The 26,303-nt window shown below is 38.6% G+C and overlaps 1 protein-coding gene across 13 annotated transcripts in view; it reads left to right on the forward strand.

The window, feature by feature from the left end:
• Nucleotides 1-26,303, forward strand: part of DMXL2 (Dmx like 2) — a 178,959-nt gene that overhangs the window by 36,362 nt on the left and 116,294 nt on the right. For all 13 annotated transcript variants that reach the window (XM_055279123.2, XM_055279133.2, XM_055279134.2 and 10 more), the window contains exons 2-3: nucleotides 16,986-17,111; nucleotides 24,570-24,641. In XM_055279123.2, the coding sequence (XP_055135098.1) occupies nucleotides 16,986-17,111; nucleotides 24,570-24,641 (198 nt within the window). The remainder of the gene's footprint in view (nucleotides 1-16,985; nucleotides 17,112-24,569; nucleotides 24,642-26,303) is intronic.

Here is a 26,303-nt window from a genome sequence, read left to right on the forward strand (position 1 = left end):
ATTTTGGGCTGAGACAATGGGGTTTTCTAGATATAAAATCATGTCATCTGCAAACAGGGCAATTTGACTTCCTCTTTTCCTGAGTGAATACCCTTTATTTCCTTCTCCTGCCTGATTACCCTGGCCAGAACTTCCAACACTATGTTGAATGGGAGTGGTGAGAGAGGGCATCCCTGTCTTGTGCCAGTTTTTCAAAGGGAATGCTTCCAGTTTTTGCCCATTCAGTATAATACTGGCTGTGGGTTTGTCATAGATAGCTCTTATTATTTTGACATACAACCCATCAATACCTAATTTATTGAGAGTTTTTAGCATGAAGAGTTGTTGAATTTTGTCAAAGGCCTTTTCTGCGTCTATTGAGATAATCATATGGTTTTTTTTTTTTATAAGTGGCAGATTATATGCTGGATTACGTTTATTGATTTGCGTATGTTGAACCAGCTTTGCATCCCAGGGATGAAGCCCACTTGATCATGGTGGATAAGCTTCTTGATGTGCTGCTGGATTTGGTTTGCCAGTATTTTATTGAGGATTTTTGCATTGATGTTCATCAGGGATATTGGTCTAAAATTCTCTTTTTTTGTTGTGTCTCTGTCAGACTTTGGTATCAGGATGATGCTGGCCTCACGAAATGAGTTAGGGAGGATTCCCTCTTTTTCTATTGATTGGAATAGTTTCAGAAGGAATGGTACCAGCTCCTCCTTGTGCCTCTAGTAGAATTTGACTGTGAATCCATCTGGTCCTGGACTTTTTTTGGTTGGTAAGCTATTAATTATTGCCTCAATTTCAGAGCCTGTTATTGGTCTGTTCAGAGATTCGACTTCTTCCTGGTTTAGTCTTGGGAGGGTGTATGTGTTGAGGAATTTATCCATTTCTTCTAGATTTTCTAGTTTATTTGCGTAGAGGTGTTTATAGTATTCTGTGATGGTAGTTTGTATTTCTGTGGGATCAGTGATGATATCCCCTTTATCATTTTTTATTGCATCTATTCGATTCTTCTCTTTTCTTCATTAGTCTTGCTAGCGGTCTATCAATTTTGTTGATCTTTTCAAAAAACCAGCTCCTGGATTCATTAATTTTTTGAAGGGTTTTTTGTGTCTCTATCTCCTTCAGTTCTGCTCTGATCTTAGTTATTTCTTGCCTTCTGCTAGCTTTTGAATGTGTTTGCTCTTGCTTCTCTAGTTCTTTTAATTGTGGTGTTAGGGTGTCAATTTTAGATCTTTCCTGCTTTGTCTTGTGGGCATTTAGTGCTATAAATTTCCCTCTACACACTGCTTTGAATGTGTCCCAGAGATTTTGGTATGTTGTGTCTTTGTTCTCATTGGTTTCAAAGAACATCTTTATTTCTGCCTTCATTTCGTTATGTACCCAATAGTCATTCAGGAGCAGGTTGTTCAGTTTCCATGTAGTTGAGCGGTTTTGAGTGAGTTTCTTAATCCTGAGTTCTAGTTTGATTGCACTGTGGTCTGAGAGACCACAGTGTTATAATTTCTGTTCTTTTATATTTGCTGAGAAGTGCTTTACTTCCAACTATGTGGTCAATTTTGGAATAGGTGCAGTGTGGTGCTGAGAAGAATGTATATTCTGTTGATTTGGGGTGGAGAGTTCTGTAGATGTCTATTAGGTCTGCTTGGTGCTGAGCTGAGTTGAATTCCTGGGTATCCTTGTTAACTTCCTGTCTCGTTGATCTGTCTAATGTTGACAGTGTGGTGTTAAAATCTCCCATTATTATTGTGTGGGAGTCTAAGTCTCTTTCTAGGTCTCTAAAGACTTGCTTTATGAATCTGGGGGCTCCTGTATTGGATGCATATACATTTAGGATAGTTAGCTCTTCTCGTTGAATTGATCCCTTTACCATTATGTAATGGCCTTCTTTGTCACTTTCGATCTTTGTTGGTTTAAAGTCTGTTTTATAAGAGACTAGGATTGCAACCCCTGCCTTTTTTTGTTTTCCATTTGCTTGATAGATCTTCCTCCATCCCTTTATTTTGAGCCTATGTGTGTCTCTGCACGTGAGATGGGTTTCCCGAATACAGCACACTGATGGGTCCTGACTCTTTATCCAGTTTGCCAGTCTGTGTCTTTTAATTGGAGCATTCAGCCCATTTACATTTAAGGTTAATATTGTTCTGTGTGAATTTGATCCTGTCATTATGATGTTAGCTTGTTATTTTGCTCGTTAGTTGATGCAGTTTCTTCCTAGCCTTGATGGTCTTTCCAATTTGGCATGTTTTTGCAGTGGCTGGTACCGGTTGTTCCTTTCCATGTTTAGTGCTTCCTTCAGGAGCTCTTTTAGGGCAGGTCTGGTGGTGACAAAATCTCCCAGCATTTGCTTGTCTATAAAGGATTTTATTTCTCCTTTACTTGTCTATAAAGGATTTTATTTCTCCTTCACTTACGAAGCTTCGTTTGGCTGGATATGAAATTCTGGGTTGAAAATTCTTTTCTTTAAGAATGTTGAATATCGGCCCCCACTCTCTTCTGGCTTGTAGAGTTTTCTGCCGAGTGATCAGCTGTTATTCTGATGGGCTTCCCTTTGTGGGTAACCCAACCTTTCTCTCTGGCTGCCCTTAACATTTTTTCCTTCATTTCAACTTTGGTGAATATGATAATTATGTGTCTTGGAGTTGCTCTTCTCGAGGAGTATCTTTGTGGCATTCTCTATTTCCTGAATTTGAATGTTGGCCTGCCTTGCTAGATTGGGGAAGTTCTCCTGGATAATATCCTGCAGAGTGTTTTCCAACTTGGTTCCATTGTCCGCGTCACTTTCAGGTACACCAATCAGACGTAGATTTGGTCTTTTCACATAGTCCCATATTTCTTGGAGGCTTTGTTCATTTCTTTTTATTCTTTTTTCTCTAAACTTCTCTTCTTGCTTCATTTCGTTCATTTCATCTTCCATCACTGATACCCTTTCTTCCAGTTGATCGAATCAGCGACTGAGGCTTGTGCATTTATCACGTTGTTCTCGTGCCTTGGTTTTCAGCTCCATCAGGTCCTTTAAGGACTTCTCTGCATTGGTTATTCTAGTTAGCCATTCGTCTAATTTTTTTTCAAGGTTTTTAACTTGTTTGCCATGGGTTCGAACTTCCTCCTTTAGCTTGGAGTAGTTTGATGGTCTGAAGCCTTCTTCTCTCAACTTGTCAAAGTCGTTCTCTGCCCAGCTTTGTTCTGTTGCTGGTGAAGAGCTGCATTCCTTTGGAGGAGGAGACACGCTCTGATTTTTAGTTTCCAGTTTTTCTGCTCTGTTTTTCCCCATCTTTGTGGTTTTATCTACCTTTGGTCTTTGATGATGGTGATGTACAGATGGGGTTTTGGTGTGGATGTCCTTTCTGTTTGTTAGTTTTCCTTCTAAGAGTCAGGACCCTCAGCTGCAGGTCTGTTGGAGTTTGCTGGAGGTCCACTCCAGACCCTGTTTTCCTGGGTATCAGCAGCCAAGGCTGCAGAACAGCAGATATTGGTGAACAGCAGATCGTTCCTCTGGAAGTTTTGTCTCAGAGGAGTACCCGGTCGTGTGAGGTGTCAGTCTGCCCCTACTGAGGGGTGCCTCCCAGTTAGGCTACTCGGGGGTCAGGGACCCACTTGAGGAGGCAGTCTGTCCGTTCTCAGATGTCCAGCTGAGTCCCGGGAGAACCACTACTCTCTTCAAGGCTGTCAGACAGGGACATTTAAGTCTGCAGAGGATTCTGCTGCCTTTTGTTTGGCTGTGCCCTGCCCCCAGAGGTGGAGTCTACAGAGGCAGGCAGGCCTCCTTGAACTGAGGTGGGCTCCACCCAGTTCGAGCTTCCCGCTGCTTTGTTTACCTACTCAAGCCTTGGCAATGGTGGGCGCCCCTCCCCCAGCCTCGCTGTCACCTTGCAGTTTGATCTCAGACTGCTGTGCTAGCAATGAGTGAGGCTCTGTGTGCGTAGGACTCTCCGAGCAGGCGCAGGATATAATCTCCTGGTGTGCCGTTTGCTAAGACCGTTGGAAACGTGCAGTATTAGGGTCGGAGCGACCCAATTTTCCAGGTGCCATCTGTCACCGCTTTCTTTGACTAGGAAAGGGAATTCCCGACCCCTTGCGCTTCCCTGGTGAGGCGATGCCTTGCCCTGCTTTGGTTCACGTTTGGTGCACTGCACCCACTGTCCTGCACCCACTTTCTGACACTCCCCAGTGAGATGAACCCGGTACCTCAGTTGGAAATGCAGAAATCACCCGTCTTCTGCATCGCTGACGCTGGGAGCTATAGACTGGAGCTGTTCCTATTCGGCCATCTTGGTTCCACCCCCCTTTCCTGCTATTTTTAATGAGAATCTCAAGCCTTTACAAATTAAAAAAATACAAACAAAAACTTATTGTCCACTTCTCTCTCTCTCCTCCTATCCTGGCAAAATATAAGCACATGTGGCAGGATCCTGTGTGTATTTTCTACCACGTTATGCCCTGTGTGCCTGGTCTAGAGTAACTGCTCAATAGATACTCGTTGATGTAATGCTTAGCAGTTATCATGTTATAAATAGTTGTTGAATAAAGAGTTAAAATGGAAGTTGGGTGCAGTGGCATGCCTGTAGTTTCACCTACTTGGGAGGCTGAGGTGGGAGGATCACCTGAGCCTAGGAGTTTGAGTCCAACTAACATGGTGAGACCCCATCTCTTAAAAAAAAAAAAAAAGAGGTAAAATGGAACTAGTCAAGGCAGATTACCTTAGTAATGGGAAATTTATTGTAAGGATATAGAAAACAGAATAGTAGGCAAATCTTCCAAGAATCTTGTAACACAAGTTGTAGTACAGCTGAGCCTCAGTTGTCAGGGACTCATTTCTGTGGACTGCTTACTCTTTCTAGTGGGCTATGTCATCTCTTACAGTGTCTGTGGCTCTTTTTGTGTTGGGTCTATTAAAACTGGCTTATATGAGAATCACAGTGACTGCCCTGGCCTCTGTGTACATAAAGCCATTTTGGCTTTAGTGCCTGTTAGTACCTGCTACATTTCTTGATTTTACTAGTTGAATATCTAGGAAGTAGAATCTGGCCCAATTCACTCTTTTAAGCCAGACCACATCATAGCTTGCTGGCCAGCCTATATTTGGTATTAAATTCTTGGTCTTTGGAATCAAGTGTCAACGCCGGATCCAGTCAGTTTTATACTGTTGATCACGTGTTCTGCCAGGGCTGCTCTTTCAGAAGGACTGTAGATGGGGCACTTTTCTCTAGAAAGGCCTGTGAATAAGATGAACAATACATTTGACATGATAAAGCATAATTTTTCTATCATGTGTTGTTTAGATTGTTTGCTTTTTTATTACTTTACATAATGGTGCAATAAACATCTTAATACTAATTGTGATCTTTGTTTGCATGTCTGGATGTTTTCTTAGGATCGAGTCCTAAAAACAGATTTACTGAATCAAAGTACTCTATTTAATTCTCTTTATAGTCTCTTAATTCATAATATCGAATTATTTTCCAGAAAAGCTGTATGGTTTGATGCTGTACCATACTCTTGCTCATTGCTTTTTCTATTCTTTATTAAAGGCTGAAAAAAAAGTACATTTAGCTATCTAATGCTCAAAAGCCTTGCAATCACATAATCTGGGTTCCAAGCGATCACAGATAACTTTAGTAACTGCTATCACTATATACATCCTGTTTTGCTCTCTTTTCCTCCCAGAATTCTCATTGTACTCCTTACCCTAATTTCATGGCCAAATCCACATTTTCTTTGAAGCCCTGCTCTGTATATCCCTAATCTTTGTACCAGTTTTGCTTCTAGTCAGGGCAAGAGACAAATTTACTGAAGTAAGAGCAAGGTTTATTTTAAGATACACAGTAAACCATCAAGGAAGAGCAATTGGACTTCAGAGTAATTGGAAATAGAAAGCTGGTAGTATCAACTGCTTTGTTTTAGGGATTTTATGCATTGTTTTCTTATAGGTCTTTCTTGTCTTTGGGCATCTGATCTTTTTGCTTCTGAAACTTCTGAGTTCCTCTTCAAGTTGCACATGATTCTTAATAGTTGCCTTATTCCTGAATATGCATGACTTTTCAGCTCCACTCTTTCTGGTAACTCTGGGTCTTTTGGTTTAAATTTCCTGGAGTAGACTTCGATTGGCTTAGCTCATCTTTTCCAGCTGGTTATTAGCCACCATCATTTCCAGATGGTTATTAGTCATTTTTCTGGACCATCCTCTAATTCTGCCATCTGTGAGGAGGGGAAACGTCACAAAGTAAAGAACATACTGTGCCTGCTTACCTACGGCTCTATGTAAAATAGTGCACACTGGATTATTTAATCTTTTGGAGACTTTTTGAAGCAAATTTGTGTACAACCACAGAAATACAGTGTAAAAAAGGGGTCTCAAATGATCTAGCTGAAATCTTTCATTTGGCTGCTGAAGGAAACATCTATAGGAAGATTGTGATGTACCCATTGTTATAGTGTTAGCTCCTCTAGATTCTCAGGAATATGCTCTTTCCATCATACTGAAGGTGTTGGAAGTTTAATTACAATTTAATAGTTTAATCATATTATTTGAGCAAATTTTTTGGGACACTGTTACGACTATTTCCCTCAAAATATCAACATTTAGATTAAATGGTTTTCCAGAAATTTCCAATAGTTACAAAAATAATTTGAAGTTGTCATAAATATTACCTGTTAATGTTGGTATATATGACATAATATACAATTAACTTTAAAACTTTCAAATGTAAAATGTATTAAGAACAAATTGAGAAACAGTATTGTGGCTGGGTGTGGCGGCTCATGCCTGTAATCCCAGTATTTTAGGAGGATGAGGCCTGAAATCCCAGTGCTCCTGGCCAGATCACTTGAGCCCAGGAGATCGAGACTAGCCTGGACAACACGGTGAAATACTATCTCTACCAAAAAATACAAAAAATTAACAGGGTGTGGTGCTTGCACCTGTGGTCCCAGCTATTTGGGAGGCTGAAGTGGAGGATTGCTTGAGTCTGGGAGGCAGTGGTTGAAGACAGCCAAGATTGTGCCACTGCACTCCAGCCTAGGGGACAGGGTGAGACCTCATCTCAAAAAAAAAAAAAAAAACCCTAAACAATATTGGGTCATCACCGTCAGAGTGAACAGGCAACCTACAGAACGGGAGAAAATTTTTGCAACCTACTCATCTGACAAAGGGCTAATATCCAGAATCTACAATGAACTCAAACAAATTTACAAGAAAAAAACAACCCCATCAAAAAGTGGGCGAAGGATATAAACAGACACTTCTCAAAAGAAGACATTTATGCAGCCAAAAAACACATGAAAAAATGCACATTGTCACTGGCCATCAGAGAAATGCAAATCAAAACCACAATGAGATACCATCTCACACCAGTTAGAATGGCAATCATTTAAAAGTCAGGAAACAACAGGTACTGGAGAGGATGTGGAGAAATAGGAACACTTTTACACTGTTGGTGGGACTGTAAACTAGTTCAACCATTGTGGAAGTCGGTGTGGCAATTCCTCAAGGATCTAGAACTAGAAATACCATTTGACCCAGCCATCCCATTACTGGGTATATACCCAAAGGGTTATAAATCATGCTGCTATAAAGCACACGCACACGTATGTTTATTGCGGCACTATTCACAATAGCAAAGACTTGGAACCAACCCAAATGTCCAACAATGATAGACTGGGTTAAGAAAATGTGGCACATATACACCATGGAATACTATGCAGCCATAAAAAATGATGAGTTCATGTCCTTTGTAGGTACATAGATGAAGAAAACTCTCGCAAAGACAAAAAACCAAACACTGCATGTTCTCACTCATAGGTGGGAACTGAACAATGAGAACACATGGACACAGGAAGGGGAACATCACACACCAGGGCCTGTCGTGGGGAGGGGGGTGGGAGGGATAGCATTAGGAGATATACCTAATGCTAAATGATGAGTTAATGGGTGCAGCACACCAACATGGCACATGTATACATTTGTAACAAACCTGCACGTTGTGCACATGTACCCTAAAACTTAAAGTATAATGAAAAGAAATGTTCTTTTTATTTCTTTAGAAGTAGCTATTTTAAAAAGTAGTATTTTACTTCATTATTTGTTGTGAAGCAAATTGTTACATACTGCAAGCTTTTGAGAATAAATTTGAGGCTAAAAGGTGACTGTAGGTTTTTGTATATGTTGGCCAGGCCATGGGGCTGATTTTTACAGTATTGCTGTTGTTTTTTTTTAGAGATTTTTGACAATGAATACTTTGGTTTATTCTTAGCACTGACATATAAATAGCTATTAAAAGCACTGACTTATATGAGAGATAAGATTTTTGATTTCTACTTCCGGATCTACCTTTTATTGAGAATGCAGGCAAGCTGGAGATAGAGTTGGTTTTATAATGGTTAATTACAGCAAATAATTAATTATTGCATATTTTGCTTTTCAAGGTCTCGTTTTCCTTTCAGATATTACTACCACCAGTAAAAAAAACACGTTTTTCTTCTTTATCAGAGGTATATAAATAGACTTAGTTTGGACCACAAGTTTGTTTCTCTTTAGCTTAGTACTTAGAAGTTTGTTATAGTTCTATCTATAAGTAAATTATCAAAATTGGCTAGTTTTTTTAGTAAGATTAAATTGCTATTTTTAAAGTCTAAATTTAAAATTTTATTTTTATAAAGAAAGTTCTTTCTTTCAGGCCAATTGCTGTTTTGGAGTAGTTAGGAAGAAAGTTGAAATCATCTTGCCTTTTACCACTTACTCATAAACACTTAGGATGTTTTCTTAAGTTTTCTTCTGTTGTTTTTTTCTGGCCATAGATTTTTGTTTTTACATGTTTGTAGTCAAGCTTTGTCTTATGTTTCCCTCGACATACCACCCGCAGCTTTGCTTTTTTCTACTGCTGCTTGTATCAATTTTGTTAATTTTGCATTTTCTGATACGATTTGTTTCTAAGAGGAACAGTCCCTTTGATTACCACACAAGCAGTCGTTATTAGGTTATTTCCAACATTTCTGTACCCATCATTGACTTAGGTTAAACTTTTTTGCTCTAAGCTTTCTTCATACTGTTTAGTTCCTTTTTCATGTATTTATTTTGCTTATTCAGCACTCTCGAGTGGACTTTGGGCAGTTAGAATAACTGAATCATATCAGTAAAGTGTGTTCTCAATCGTGGACAAAAGAACTTATTCAAATGCTACCCCTTCCCCGCTTTTCTTACTATAGTGTGGACTTATATCCCAATGGTAGGAGTTTTATGTATCTCGGAGTTGGCGGTGCCTGGTGGTGGGTGGGAGTTAATAATGGTAAGGGTTTGTTTGTAGGTGTGAAAACTGCAGAAAGACAAATGGACCAATAATATGAATAGTCAGTTTACAGAGAAAGAAAGATAAATGGCTGATAAATATGTGGAAAGATGCTTATCGTCTAATAAAAATACAAATTAGAACAGGGAGATGTCAGGTTGGAATGGAACGATTAAAACATTTGATAATGATTGGGGTTAATGAGTAAGTGGAGAAATAGGTACTTTTATACACCTTGGGACTATAATCTTTTTGGAAGACAATTTGCAGTTGCAATTAATTTTAGTCACTGATCCAGCATATTATATCTTAGAATTTATCCTGTAGGGATTCTTGTACAAATACGCATATATCATCTATACATAGATGTTCATCGAAGCATTGTTTGAAATAGTAAAAGACTGGAAACAACCAAAATTAATTATGGCAAATCCATAACATGAAATATTAATACTGTGCAGCTATTAAGAAGAATGAAGTAATTTCTTCCGTGCTGATGTAGAAAGTTCTTCAAGATACATTGTTAACTAAGAGGAAAATAAGTGGCAGAATTGTGTATAGCATGATCCCATTTATGTTGAAAGAAAATATATAAAAGATATACTTTTATATATTGAACATTTCAGGAAGGGTTCTTAGGTAATTAAGTAAGTAATTAAGTAATTGCTTCATGGGAATGAGGAGGGGAGGGGTAAGAATGGTGAAAAGGATGAGAAGGTGACTTCATTTTCTTATTTAATTTTAAAATTTAGTATATGTGTTATTTCCTCTATGAAAAAGAAAATCTTGTTACCGAAAACATTAATATTAAACATTTTATGTGCCTTATTTACCTTGTACATGATTTCAATGGATATGTGACTTGTGAAGTTTCTTGCTTAATCAGGAATGTGTTTAATAAGGAAAACTATTTGTCCTTTTTAGAAATTAATAATTCTGAGAGTGTCATAAAGAGCTAGGATTTTAATTAGGTGACTAAAATGGAGAGAAGGAATGGGTGTTTTCCTGGGAAATCTTTGTTAATCTGTGTTTTGTCCTCTTGGTTGTAAGATTTTTCATATGTCAGCATTGGCCTCTTAAGACTCTTTATGTAAGATCTCTTGGTACAGCCAAGTAACCATCAAAGCCCAGACAACCCTGCCTTCCTATTAGTTTTTTTGTTTATGAGCAAAGATCACAGCAGAAGTGAAGAATTTAAATGTAATTAACTAATAAAGAGCAAAAAATTTGAGCAACAGAAAACAAAACGATAGAAAAATGTCATTAGTGAAGTGGAAAAAACAGTAAAGAGGGCTGAGTTTGAATTATAGTCATGTATTTACCTTGTGACTTAGGAATTTGATTAAATCCTGTGAAATTCCATTTTCAAAAATATTAAAGTGGGATTAATAACCAACTTCTAGATTGTTGCAGTCTTGAAAGAAAGATTAGGAATATAGAATGAAAATAGTATAATACCTGTCACCCAGTAGGTTTTTAATAAATGGTACCTCCTTCTTGTAAGTATTTTTCTAACTCTTAATAAAATGTGCCTTCTTCGGTAGAAAAGCAGACATATTTACATTGATCAAAACTCACTCCCAGGGAGAGGTGGGAGTTTAATAGTAACACTCTTGATATAGTATTCTTGGTAAGATTATAGTGCTTTGTTAAACCTCTCAACATGCTTAATACACCTTGATTTATCAGGGTTTTTTTTTTTTTTTTTTTGTCTTTGAAGTTTAGACACATATCAGTAGTTGTCAATGATCTCAAACTTTGACCCTGTAATTTCCGGGATGTTAAAACATCCAACTATTCTATAGTAAATGCTAATGTAATCTATTGCATGCTATAGTTTCATAGGAAATGTGGTCATGTTTGTTTAAGCTTTTTAAAAGTTTTCCTTTTGTTGCTCTCCACTTCAATTTATCTGAGACATAAAGGAAATTGGAGAAATTAGAACAGTGTTTGTGGGATTAGAGTATTAGTTTTCTTTTCTGAAAATAATGTAGTTAAGACAATTATATATAAAACTAAAGTTAGAGAAGACTGAATGAGTGTGTTATGCCTCTTCACACTGCATATTAAAAGACCTCTCAACATGCCTAATGCTCCTTATCAGTGCTTTTTTTGTCTCTTAAATTTAGACGCATCTGTCAGTAGTTGTCAGTGATCTCAAAGTTTGCATTGTTCATGAGGACATTAAACCCTCTAGAGCAGCAGTCTCCAACCTTTTTGGTACCAAAGACCGGTTTTGTGGAAAACAGTTTGTCTACAGCGAGGGGTGAGGGAGAGGGATGGTTTGGGATGATTCAAGTACATTATGTTTATCATTAGATTCTCATAAGGAGCATGCAACCTAGATCCCTAGCATGTGCAGTTTACAATAGGGCTTGTGTTCCTATGAGAATCTAATGTCACCGCTGATCTGGCAGGAGGTGGAGCTCAGGCGGTAATGCTCGCTCACTCACTGCTCACCTCGTGCTATGAGGCCCAGTTCCTAACAGGCCATGGACTGGTAGTAGGAATTGGGGACCCCTGCTCTAAAGAAAGCAGCAATATCTTTATTGTGGTAATAGTACCACAGCAAAGAAAAGAAACACATTCGCACAACTTTAAATACAAATTTTAGGAGTTCAGAGACCTACTGAGGCCATCTATGACTTACGTCTGTTAGACTTCAGGTTGAAAACTTTAGTTTCAATGTTCAAAGCAGAGAATACTTTTCTCTTTCCTAATAGAATGGATTTGGTCTCTAAGAATAGGATTATAACAAGTGAGGGTTAATATTTTTAAAGTTTTTTTTTGGATGTAACAGCTTATGCTACAGAATTATCTCTTAGCTGTGAATTACTAATATCAACTAATCATTCTTTATCATCAGAGAAACAGTTTAGTCCTTTTATAAAACAAATCCTCCCACATGAATGGAAGGAAAGCAATTTTTCTAAGACCCTTCCTCTTTTCTTGGGTCTTCTCTGTGTGTAGGGGCTGAACCATATCCTTGATTTCAAGATAAAGTGTTTTATAGGTCAGTACTGTTAGAAGAGCAGGACACTGGTATATTGTGCTCTGGCACAGGTCAGCTGTACAAAGAATCCAAGGAGGGATAATCTGGTCAAGGGATTCCATTTCTCCAGAAAAGGCTTGCTGTCCTTTTCCTTGCCTCCCTATAATAATCCTGTGGCCTGTCTCCCACATGTGAAGAGGTTAGTTTACTAACTTTACTAACTTAGCTTAGTCAGAAGTATTTCATTTATCTAACACAAAGGAGCCCACATCCATACTCTCTGGGGTCAATTTAGTATTTGCTTGTAGTCTTAATGAACACCCTATTTTCCTCCTGCACTATAAATTCTTCCTCTGGTAAAACTGGATTCTGAAAAAGAATGGAACAAAATCATTTTTGATCTCTCTAAAATTGAGAGAATGGGAATCTTTTGAGTAAATTATAGATTTTGTATAAATTGTTGGTCTTTACAGAATACTTATTCTGTGCTCCATGATGTGGTAAATTAATTGGGATTACAAAAATGAACACACTCCTTCTAGCACCAACAAGATCTTCATGGAATAGAGGCAGGGCAATGCAGTGGAAAGAGCAGGAACTTTACTGTGAAGCAAATGAATCCTCATTCAGTGAACTAGGGCAAATTACTTACCCCTTCTGGGCCTCAGTTTCTCTGTCTTCAAAAGCAGGCCTGTGAAGATAATGATAATTTTTGTAAAGACCCTAGCAAAACAGCTTGATCATAGTAGGTATTCAGTAAATGATGAATTATAAGGAAGGCTTTGGTAGATTCTCTTGTAGTAGATCTTCTACATTTGTTGATACTGTTAGCTGGAAAATCAGTCAAAATCTCTCCCTCTTTTCTTAAGCTTGTGAGGATAGGTTGGCCAAATTATCAGCAACAAGGCAGTGTCAGTGTTTCAACTCCATGTTCTTTGACTAAGTTTCTAGGTACATAGACTTCTGAAGCCAGACATTCGGTTAGGAAGACTTTAATCATTTATTTATTATACAGCTATTTATTAAGAGCTGCTTATGTGCTAGGTGTTGGGACCGCAATGGTAAACAAGGACAAGGTAAGGTCCTTGCTCTGATGAACCATTCAGTATAGCGGGAACCAGACAGACATTAAACATGCCTTAAAGCCATTAGAATCTCATGGGCCCTCAGTTACAGAATGCATGTGATTCAGTACTGACTGATTATATGAGTCCCTTTTTCTTCCACATTTGGATTACTTATGCATTAGACTCTTTAGAAAATGCCCCTGTGCACTTTTTCAAGCTGTTAGTGTGCAATAGTTGAAGAGATTCCATTCTAGCAGTAATCATGGTTATTATATAAAATGGTAGGCATTCCCTAACTCTGGTTCAACAGGAAACTAGCACCAGACATAAGTTGTTCCATTTTGATGGGAATTACTAGTTTGGTAGGGGGTTTGAGACCATTCTAAACCAGTGGTCTTTAAACTTTATATTTTTTTCCTTTTCTTGAGACAGGGTCTCACTTAGTCACCCAGGCTGGAGTGCAGTGGTGCAATCATAGCTCACTTCAGCCTTGACTTCCTGGACTTAAGTGATTCTCCCACTTCAGCTTCCCAAGTAGCTGGGACTGCAGGCGTGTGACACCATGCTCAGCTAATTTTTTGATGTTCTGTAGAGAAGAAGTCTCACTGTGTTTCCCAGGCTATTCTCGAACTCCTGGGCTCAAGTGATCTTCCTGCCTTGGCCTTCCAAAGTGTTGGGATTACAGGCATGAGCCACTGTACCCAGCCTCTTAACTTTTAGTAGCTGTGTAGTATTCCAGTGTAATTCAGTAATTTATTTAACTACTCCTCACTGATGAGTGGTATGATTATATTCAGTTTTTGCTACTATAAATACTGAGGCTCTGAATGTCCTACATATATTTTGGCAAACTTTTGTACATATACTTATAGGGTAAAATAGGGAATATTTGATCAAAAGGTATATTGTACTTAAAATTTTGATAGATATTGCCAAATTATTTTATCCATGCAGATTTTAATTTAAAGTCTGGTGTGGAACTGAGCAGTCTGTGTTTCTAACAGGTTTTCTAGGTGATTTTGATGCATCCAATTTGAACTATTGCCGGATCAGAAAAATGGAGTATAGTACACATTCTCTGGAAAACATCAGGCAATTATGGTTATCTAGGGAAGAGTAAAAAGCCTTTTCAGTGACTGAGCCGTAAGAGTGAATTTATCTTAAGTAGCACTAGTTGCTAGGGATGGCACATCTTTAGAGAAACAAAGTGTACTAATATTTATCTGGAATATTTTATGTCTTTTTGATATATAATATAGGGAAAAGAATGTAAGAATTGTAAAGACCTGAGTTTGAACACTTTGCATTTAGTAACTGTAATCTTGGACAAATTAATGAACTTGAATTTTTCTTTATACAGTGATAATATCTACCCTCCAGGTTTGTTGCAAAGATTGAAGACAGAGTGATCCAACACTTGTTGAGTACTTCTTCTGTCTTCTAGTATTTTATGACTGTCTCTGTCATGGCAGTTTGTCATTTAGTTGTAATTAGTAATTTACCTAGTCATCTCCCCATTAGAGTAACTGGGACCATGTCTTGTACTTTAGTGTTCTCAGTCCCTAGCCCAGACTCGAGACTTGGTGCACTGTTCTGTTTCTTGAATGACTGTGTAAATTTTCCATTTTAATTTTCACAAGTATCCTAAGAGACAAGTATTATTTGCTTCATTTTACCAGGAGGAAATGCTTAGGGAACTTAAATAACTTTCTTAAGATAGCACAGCATGGCATAACCAAAACTGAAAACTGTGTGTGTGATTTCAAACTAGATAAAGTCTGTGCTTTTTCCATGAATCCACTTTGCTGAGATAATGATATAAGGCACGTTGGAAATTTTGAAATTGTTACTCAAGTGTAAGATGATTTTTGTTATTTTAATACTATACTTTAAAAATTAGCATGGTGATCCAAACATTTCTTCTGCATATACTCAAGATTCCCCTTCAGTTTGGCTTTCCTGAATTCATGGTATAATCAAGTCTGCCTTGTCTATAAGAATGTAAGTGATCATTTCCTTCTGTGAGTGATTTTCTCCATATTTTTCTTGCTTGAAATTCTGTCTTTGCTTTTCTTTTGGTGAACTTTTTGATTTTTATAAACACATTTATTGAAGATGTTTTATATAGTGGTTACGGCAGGATTTTGGTAACATTGGAAGTTTTAGTAGAAGTAATGTCTTCCTGTCTGGTCTTTATCTTCATTTCCCTCTTCCATTAGCAGCCTTATATGGACCCCTTCAGGGCATGGGTCACTGATTCAGATGTCATCACATGTCAGCCCTGGCTATTGGATATCTCTATTTTGTAGGTCATAACCACACTGCTCAAGGGTGTGGAAACAGTGAGGAAAATACCGTTTCATAAGTTTTATGTTTATCTTGCTTTTTTTTTTTTTTTGAGACGGAGTCTCGCTCTGTCACCCAGGCTGGAGTGCAGTGGCGCGATCTCGGCTCACTGCAAGCTCCACCTCCTGGGTTCACGCCATTCTCCTGCCTCAGCCTCTCCGAGTAGCTGGGACTACAGGCGCCCGCCACCACGCCCGGCTAATTTTTTTTTTTTTTTTTGTCTTTTTAGTAGAGACGGGGTTTCACCATGGTCTCGATCTCCTGACCTCGTGATCCGCCCGCCTCGGCCTCCCAAAGTGCTGGGATTACAAGCGTGAGCCACCGCACCCAGCTATCTTGCTTTTAATGGAGCTTTTCTTTTGATAATTGGGTTGTTAGGTTGTTTTGAATATTTAATCATAAGTAGTTTGGAAGAAGAAATATGTCCCCACTCTTTGACCCTTATGTCTTAAAATTCAACAAAATTGCAAAACAGGAATAGCATACAGCAAGAAGTGTTGCAATAGGAAGAAATGTGTGGTTTTACTCATTAGAGTTGGACATGGGAATTTTCCCAACAATTTAATTCTGTGTTGTAGTCTATTTTCCAGATCATATGGTGGTATTTGCCCAATATTCCATATAAATTCGTTCATTTTCTATTTTATTTGACTTTTTTAGCTTTGGTAAAACAACTTTGGATTGGTTTCCTTCCTCCCTCAGCCCTGACGATGTTGGGGATGGATGGTGGATGTTGGAGGCAGGCTGCGTTATGGATTCATTTGAGTCATTGATGCATTTAAGTTTAGCCATTGCCTTAGTGCATGTAATTCTGCCTTTGTTGTTCATGTCTATTTAACTAGCTCATTAAGGCATGTGGAATTGTGTTGGAAAATGCATGCCTGATTTCTATCTTGATATTTCTTAAGCCTGATTTGAACCCTGGGAACACAGTTGCAGTCTTCAATGTCTTAGTATTTTTAGATGGAGCTTTTATACTTTAGGGTTTACTGAGATGAACTTTGGAGAGAAAGTCTAAACAGAATGATTTATGACCTGCAGGAACAGAGGCTGTTCTGTTTAAGAACTGGAAGAACCCTTTTCCTATTAGTAGCAGTTGTTGAATGATAATGCATGGAGTGTGATCAGTTTATTTTTTTAATGTGACTTTTAATGTTCTTATTTAGAAATTGATATTCTTATATTAACTATTTTGTAAAATGTCCCAAGGTATACTTTGTAATGGCAATAAAATCTAAGATAAAATAGTTTGTAATAAGAGTTCAAAAGTTACATATCTTATGTATTGTAAAACTTTTTTTTTTTTTTTAGGCATATGGATCAGGCTGTGATATTGTTATTTTGGCAAATGACTTTGAATGTGTACAGATCATTCCTGGTGCTAAGCATGGAAACATCCAAGTCAGCTGTGTGGAGTGTTCTAACCAACAAGGAAGAGTAAGGGATTTAATTTCTTTACTGAATGTCATTTAAAAATGTGTTTAATAATCTCAGAATCTTCTTATCCTTTTATGCAAAGCTTGTCTATAATTTCTTATGTATTGCTTGGGTGGTTATTAGCGGAAGTTGTAAAGTGATAGGTTTATACAAATTGTAAAGTGCCATTAAACTGATAATTTGATAATTGTTCTACAGCTGTATGTATACTGTCTTCAAAGATCTGTAGGCCTTACAATCCTGTGCATACTGATATTCTGCCAGTTAATACTTCTAGCAGCCATTAAGCCAGTTAGGGGAAGTAAACTTTTTTCTTCTCTACCTAGCACCCCTTATATCGCTCATACCATAACATCAAATTTTATTAAGAAACTCTGCAAGTTGTTAATATCTAATATCATGCTTGTCATATAGGAAGTGCTTTGTAAAGTCTGTTAACATAATGAAAGATTTTTTGTTGAGTGAAGAGTCGTATGGTTCATTCAGGCTTTAAAACAGAGGTTTTATTTTGAAATAGTTAAAATTTCATCATATGTACCTCTCCCCCAATTTTCAAACATAATGTACGTCAAATTTTGCATGTCAAGTAAATATAGCATGTTTGCTGTATACTCCAGCAATTCAGTAAGGCCAGTATTATGTAGCCGAGTTGAATGTCTCTATGAGAATAAAGAAATAACGTTTTTACCTATAATCATTGTAACAGTTTAAACAATCTTAGTGTTCTAGAAATTGTTCTTTATTGGGTAACAAATTTGATCAAGAATATGTTAAATCAGAATATTCATGGTGATAAATAGTAATCATACAAATTTATACTGAATGATAAATTGTGGTTACTTTATTATACCATTTATCCTGCCCTATCCTGCTGCCCATATCAAGCCTTAATATTTGTGTAAATGTACCAGTACTTGACAATTCAGTGATACATTTGATCTAGTATTGAAACACTGGATTTCCTGGTGTTTCCTGATACTTATTTCTAGCTTTTCTAATTTTTCCCCCCAGGTACTCTCCACCCTGAAGCATTGCTTACACTTATTTTATAAAACACGGAGACTGTCAGATTTATCTCATTAATTTTTTGTTGCTCTTCTCTCTAGGCCAAGCAAAGTAGCTTAAGCCTGCCTACAGTTGTATGATAGTTGTCAGAGGTGAATTTTAGTAAATAACTCAAGTGCTGGTGATAATCGCAATGAACACACTTCTCTGGGAGTAAAATTTTTTTAAAAAGTATATAAGACATTGGTGTTCATACCATGGGAAACAGAGCAACTTGTGTTTCTACTTTTCTTGAGCTGGTTTAATGTAAATAAGGCAAAATTATAATATCTTTATTGTCTTTATTGACATCTTCATTTAGTCCTTTTATCCCCCAGTCCTTGTGGTGATAGCTTTCACATTGGTGACTTTGTATTAGTCTGTTATAATCATTCATTCATTGATTGACATGTAGAATGGAATCATTCACAACACTTTTTGCGTAAATGTTATTTGAAGTAGCTTTCTGTTGTGGATTATGATTTTTCTTGGAAAGAATGTTAGATGTTAGGTAAGAGTTAAAATCACTTTTTGGTATAACAGTGCCTTAAAATCACAGGGGATATTTTTGGCAGGTCTTAAAAGAATATATACCTAATTGAGTTTTAAAGGTTAACTGGGGTGCAGAGGTGTCAGAAAGGATGGTTTTTAGTCTATTCCCTGTATAGTTAATTCCATCTTACCAAGAGGAGAGTGAACTTAGAAATAGCCTTCAAGAAACTATTGGAAAACAGGCTCTGGTAGTTTCTGGGAACAGAGGGATTTATGTCTTTTCTTACCAGGTATGTGACCTGGAACAAAATCCTCCTGGTCCCTAAATTTCTTGCTTCAGTCCTCTGGAGATGTCTTCATCAGCTCTTTCCCCCAGGTGCAGTTTATGGCGACCTGACTTCTCCTTAGCCTGTTTTTTTCTATTCCTTCCTCTAGATGGTGTCCCAATTGGTATTTTCTGTTTGATGGTATAATTAGGCCATTTTATTTGAAATATTTTTAAGACCTGTTATTAATTGATGCTTTTCTCATGGATTGTATATTATTTTCACTGGATTATAAAGTTTCTGACAAAGATGCGTGCTTTTGAAATGTATTTTTTGATAGTTATTTTTATATTAAAAAATAAAATTCTTATGAAAATATGATTTTTTTCCATATGTATATTTTTTTATTATACTTTAAGTTCTGGGGCACATGTGCAGAACGTGTAGGTTTGTTGCATAGGTATACACGTGCCATGGTGGTTTGCTGCACCCATCAACTCATCATCTACATCAGGTATTTCTCCTAATGCTATCCATCCCCTAGCCCCCCCACCCCCTGACAGGCCTTGGTGTGTGATGTTCCCCTGCCAGTGTCCATGTGTTCTCATTGTTCAACTCCCACTGATGAGTGAGAACATATTGTTTGGTTTTCTGTTTGTGTGTTAGTTTGCTGAGAATAATGGTTTCCAGCTTCTTCCGTGTCCCTGCAAAGGACATGAACGCATCCTTTTTTATGGCTGTGTAGTATTCCATGGTGTATATGTGCCACATTTTCTTTATCCAGTCTATCATTGGTGGGCATTTGGGTTGGTTCCAAGTCTTTGCTGTTGTGAACAGTGCTACAATAAACATACATGTGCATGTGTCTTTATAGTAGAATGATTTATAATCCTTTGGGTATATACCCAGTAATGGGATTGCTGGGTCAAATGGTATTTCTGGTTCTAGATCCTTGAGGAATCGCCACACTGTCTTAGACAAATGGTTGAACTAATTTACACTCCCACCAACAGTGTAAAACTGTTCCTATTTCTCCACATTCTCTCCAGCATCTGTTGTTTCCTGGCTTTTTAATGATCACCATTCTAATTGATGTGAGATGGTATCTCATTGTGGTTTTGATTTGCATTTCTCTAATGACCAGTGATGATGAGCATTTTTTTTCATATGTTTGTTGCTTATCAGCTTAAGGAGATTTTGGGCTGAGACGATGGGGGTTTTCTAAATATACAATCATGTCATCTGCAAACAGAGACAATTTGACTTCCTCTTTTCCTAATTGAATACCCTTTATTTATTTATCTTGCCTGATTGCCCTGGCCGGAGCTTCCAATACTATGTTGAATAGGAGTGGTGAGAGAGGGCATCCTTGTCTTGTACTGGTTTGCAAAGGGAATGCTTCCAGTTTTTGCCCATTTAGTATGATATTGGCTGTGGGTTTGTCATAAATAGCTCTTACTATTTTGAGATACGTTCCATCATTACCTAGTTTATTGAGAGTTTTTAGCATAAAGGTCTGTTGAATTTTGTCAAAGCCCTTTTCTGCATCCATTGAGATAATCATGTGGTTTTTGTCATTGGTTCTCTTTATGTGATGGATTACATTTATTGATTTGTGTATGTTGAACCAGCCTCTCATCCCAGGGATGAAGCCGACTTGATTGTGATGGACAAGCTTTTTGATGTGCTGCTGGATTTGGTTTGCCAGTATTTTACTGAGGATTTTTGCATTGATGTTCATCAGCCATATGGGTGTAAAATTTTCTTTTTTGGTTGTGTCTCTGCCAGGTTTTGGTATCAGGATGATGCTGGCCTCATAGACTGAGTTAGGGAGGATTCCCTCTTTTTTTATTGTTTGGAATAGTTTCAGAAGGAATGGTACCAGCTCCTTTTTGTACCTCTGGTAGAATTCGGCTGTAAATCCATCTGGTCCTGGACTTTTTTGGTTGGTAGGCTATTAATTATTGCCTCAATTTCAGAACCTCTTATTGGTCTATTCAGGGATTCAGCTTCTTCTTGGTTTAGTCTTGGGAGGGTGTATGTGTCGAGGAATTTATCCATTTCTTCTAGATTTTCTAGCTTATGTGTGTAGAGGTGTTTATAGTATTCTCTGATGGTAGTTTGTATTTCTGTGGGATCATTGGTGATATCCCCTTTATCGTTTTTTATTGTGTCTATTTGATTCTTCTCTTTTTTTCTTTATTAGTCTGGCTAGCGGTCTATGTATTTTGTTAATCTTTTCAAAAAACCAGTTCCTGGATTCATTGATTTTTTGAAGAGTTTTTCATGTCTCCATCTCCTTCAGTTCTGCTCTGATCTTAGTTATTTCTTGCCTTCTGCTAGCTTTTGAATATGTTTGCTCTTGCTTCTCTAGTTCTTTTAATTGTGATGTTAGGGTGTCAATTTTAGATCTTTCCTGCTTTCTCTTGTGGGCATTTAGTGCTATAAATTTCCCTCTACACACTGCTTTAAACGTGTCCCCGGGATCCCGGTACGTTGTGTCTTTGTTCTCATTGGTTTCAGAGAACATCTATTATTTCTGCCTTCATTTTGTTATTTACCCAGTAGTCATTCTGGAGCAGATTGTTCAGTTTCCATGTAGTTCTGAGGTTTTGAGTGAGTTTCTTAATCCTGAGTTCCAATTTGATTGTGCCATGGTCTGAGAGACTATTTGTTATGATTTCCATTCTTTTGCATTTGCTGAGGAGTGCTTTACTTCCAATTATGTGGTCAATTTTAGAATAAGTGTGATGTGGTGCTGAGAAGAATTATACTCTGTTGATTTGGTGTGGTGAGTTCTGTAGATGTCTATTAGGTCTGCTTGGTGCAAAGCTGAGTTCAAGCCCTGGTATCCTTGTTCATTTTCTGTCTTGTCAATCTGTCTAATATTGACAGTAGAGTGTTAAAGTCTCCCACTATTACCGTGTGGGAGTCTAAGTCTCTTTGTAGGTCTTTAAGAACTTGCTTTATGAATCTGGGTGCTCCTGTATTGGGTGCATATATATTTAGGATAGTTAGCTCTCCTCGTTGAATTGATCCCTTTACCATTATGTAATGGCCTTCTTTGTCTCTTTTGATCTTTGTTGGTTTAAAGTCTGTTTTATCAGAGACTATGATTGCAACCCCTGCTTTTTTTTGCTTTCCATTTTCTTGGTAAATCTTCCCCCCTCCCTTTATTTTGAGCCTGTATGTGTCTCTGCATGTGAGATGGGTCTCCTGAATATAGCACACTGATGGGTCTTGACTCTTTATCCAGTTTGCCAGTCTGTGTCTTTTAATTGGTGCATTTAGCCTGTTTACATTTAAGGTTAATATTGTGATGTGTGAATTTGATCCTGTCATTATGATGCTAACTGGTTATTTCGCCCGTTAATTGATGCAGTTTCTTCATAGCATTGATGGTCTTTACAATTTGGTATGTTTTTGCAGTGGCTGGTACCAGTTGTTCCTTTCCATGTTTAATGCTTCCTTCAGGAGCTCTTGTAAGGCAGGCCTGGTGGTGACGAAATCTCTCAGCATTTGCTTGTCTGTAAAGGATTTTATTTCTCCTTTGCTTAAGAATCTTAGTTTGGCTGGATATGAAATTCTGAGTTGAAAATTCTTCTCTTTAAGAATGTTGAATATTGGTCCCCACTGTCTTGTGGCTTGTAGGGTTTCTTCCAAGAGATCTGCTGTTAGTCTGATGGGCTTCCCTTTTTGGGTAACCCGACCTTTCTCTCTGGCTGCCCTTAACATTTTTTCCTTCATTTCAACCTTGGTTAATCTGATGATTATGTGTCTTGGGGTTGCTCTTCTTGAGGAATATCTTTGTGGTGTTCTCTGTATTTCCTGAATTTGAATTTTGGCCTGTCTTTCTAGGTTGGGGAAGCTCTCCTGGATGATATCCTGCAGAGTGTTTTCCAACTTGGTTCCATTCTCCCTGTCACTTTCAGGTACACCAATCAAACATAGATTTTGTCTTTTCACATAGTCCCATATTTCTTTAAGGCTTTGTTCATTTCTTTTCACTCTTTTTTCTCTAATCTTGTCTTCTTGCTTTATTTCATTGAGTTTATCTTTAATCTCTGATATCCTTTCTTCCGCTTGATCGATTCGGCTATTGATAACTTGTGTATGTTTCATGAAGTTCTCGTGCTGTGTTTGTCCGCTCCATCAGGTCATTTATGTTCCTCTCTAAGCTGGTTATTCTCATTAGCAATTTGTCTAACCTTTTTTCAAGGTTCTTAGCTTCCTTGTATTGGGTTAGAACATGCTCCTTTAGCTTGGTGGAGTTTGTTATTACCCACCTTCTGAAGCCTACTTCTGTCAATTTGTCAAAGTCATTCTCCATCCAGTTTTGTTCCCTTGCTGGCAAGGAGTTGTGATCATTTGGAGGAGAAGAAGTGTTCTGGTTTTGGGAATTTTCAGCCTTTTTGCACGGGTTTCTCCACATCTTCATGGATGTTGATAGTATTCCTTTCTGTTTGTTAGTTTTCCTTCTAACAGTCAGGCCCCTCTGCTGCAGGTCTGCTGGAGTTTGCTGGAGGTCCACTCCAGACCCTGTTTGCCTGGGTATCACCAGCAGAGGCTGCAGACAACAAAGATTGCTGCCTGTTCCTACCTCTGGGAGCTTTGTCCCAGAAGGGCACCTGCCGGATGCCAGGCAGAGCTCTCCTGTATGAGGTGTCTGTCGGCCCCTACTGTGAGGTGTCTCCCAGTCTGGATACACGGGGGGTCAGGGACCCACTTGAGGAGGCAGTCTGTCCTGTATCAGAGCTCAAATGCTGTGCTGGGAGAACTGCTGCTCTCTTTAGAGCTGACAGGCAGGGACGTTTAAGTCTGCTGAAGCTGCGCCCACAGCCGCCCCTTCCCCCACGTGCTCTGTCCCAGGGAGCTGTGGTGGGCTCCGCCCAGTTCAAACTTCCCAGCAGCTTTGTTTACACTGTGAGAGTAAAACCATCTACTTAAGCCTCAGCAATGGTGGATGCGCCTCCTCCCACCAAGCTCGAGTGTCCCAGGTCAAACTCAGATGCTGTGATAGCAGTGAGAATTTCAAGCCAGTGGATCTTAGCTTGCTGGGCTCCGTGGGGGTGGGACCCGCTGAGCCAGACACTGGAGAAAATTTCCTGTTCTGCCGGTTGTGAAGACCATGGGAAAAGTGCTGTATCTGGGCCGGAGTGTACTGTTCTTCCTGGTACAGTCTCTCACAGCTTCCCTTGGCTAGCAAAGGGAAATCCCCTGACCCCTCGTGCTTCCTGTGTGAGGCGATGCCCCACCCTGCTTCAGCTCACCCTCTGTGGGCTGCACCCACTGTCCAGCTAGTCCCAGTGAGATGAACCTGGTACCTCAGCTGGAAATGCAGGAATCACCTGCCTTCTGTGTCCATCTCGTTGGGAGCTGTAGACCAGAGCTGTTCCTATTCAGCCATCTTGGCAACTGTCCATCCAAATATGATTTCTGTATTTGATATGTAAAATAAAGCCTGCTGAATTTTTTGATAACAGAGGAGAGACTCTTAACTCCAGTACACTTCCAGGTATATTTATGGAAGGAAATAAACCATGAATACTGTATTGAGATGATAGTATATGTAATTAGTTTTTGCATTGTTATGAAAAGGAAGATATCTTTAATTTGCCCTTTTCTAGATATTAATGCTGTATTTATTCCTTTTTAGATTGCAGCTTCATATGGTAATGCTGTTTGTATATTTGAGCCCTTGGGCATAAATTCTCATAAAAGAAATTGTGTAAGTATTAACCAATAATAGAATACTTTTAGAGTCTAGTTAACTTTAGAATCCAATTGATGTTAATAAAAAGCTCCTTAGGAGCTAGTGCTGAAAATAGACTAGAGTATCAGTGAAAAATTGGTCTAGTGCTTTATGTTAGGATCCTTACATTCACTAGGGATACATCCCTAGTGCTTTTAGAAACCCAAGTCTCTAGAATATTGCAAATTGACATTTACTGTGTTAATTGAGATCTACCCTAGTTTGAACTACTGTTATTTCTTGTCTGGATTGCTAATCTCTATCTGATATCTGGTTTCCTGCTGCCTTCAACCCCAGTCTCTGTTCTCAACAGAGCAGATCATGACATTTCTGTGCTTAAAACTTTGTAATGGTTCCATATTTCTCTCTCTTTTTTCTTTTGTTTTGAGACAGGGTCTCACTCTATCCCCTAGGCTGGAGTGCAGTGGCATGATCACTGCTCACTGCAGCCTCAACCTGTCAAATGGTCCTCCCACCTCAACCTCCCGAGTAGTTGGGACTACAAGCATGTACCACCATGGCCGGCTAATTTTTAATTTTTTTGTAGAGATGGAGTTTCCCTGTGTTGCTCAGGCTGGTCTTGAACTCTGGGGCTAAGTGATCCTCCCACCTCAGCCTCCCAAATTGCTGAAATTATGGGCATGAGCCACCATGCCCAGCTGCTCCATATTTCTTTCAGATAAAAAGCCAAAAACCTTTTGTAGACTACAACTTCCCTTCTACTCAGTACCACACTTACTATGTCTTAGAGCTCACCTCCTAAATTCTTGTCCTCTCTGGTTCTACTCTGGCTACATTGGCATTTTTACTGTTTCTCAGTTAACCTTCCCTCTTTGAGTCTTTGTGTTGGTTGTTTTGTCAGGAATGTTATTCCTCCAGCTATCTCCAAGGATAGCTCCCATAGATCCTTTAGGTCTTTGCTCACTAATACCTTGTCAATGAGGTTTACCTTGACCACCCTTTAAAAAATTGTACCCCCACTTATCTTGCTATTTAAAATTTTTTTTTACAGCATTTATTTATTTATTATTTACTGTGTAGAATGTTATCTAAAGGTACATAAGGGTAGGAAGCTTTGTTTCTTTTTTTCACTGATGAATCCCCAGTACTTAGGACAGTAACTGGAACAGCCAGGTGTGGTGGCTCACACCTGTAATCCCAACACTTTGGGAGGCCGAGGCAGGTGGAACACGAGGTCAGGGGTTTGAGAGCAGCCTGGCCAACATGGTGAAACCCCGTGTCTACTAAAAATAAAATAATTATCCGGGTGTGGTGGCACACGCCTGTAGTCCCTGCTACTTGGAAGGCTGAGGCAGGAGAATCGCTTGAACCCAGGAGGTGGAGGTTGCAGTGAGCCTGGACTGCACCATTGCACTCCAGCTTGGGAGTCAGAGCAAGACTCCATCTCAAAAAAAAAAAAAAAAAGTATCTGGAACATAGTAGGTATTCCTAAATGTTGGTTGAATGAAGAAGTTAGGAGTTTAAAAAGCTCACTTACCAGCTCAGCTAAGTGGTTAAGCATACCACATTGTGAAATGAACCATTCAGATTCATACTGGGTGCTATATTATATTTGTCTTACTTAATGTTCAAAACATCTAATGTGGTTAGAATTAAGCCCTTTAAAACGTCCTGCAT

This window comes from Symphalangus syndactylus, chromosome 5, assembly GCF_028878055.3.
Source record: "Symphalangus syndactylus isolate Jambi chromosome 5, NHGRI_mSymSyn1-v2.1_pri, whole genome shotgun sequence".
NCBI lineage: Eukaryota > Metazoa > Chordata > Mammalia > Primates > Hylobatidae > Symphalangus > Symphalangus syndactylus.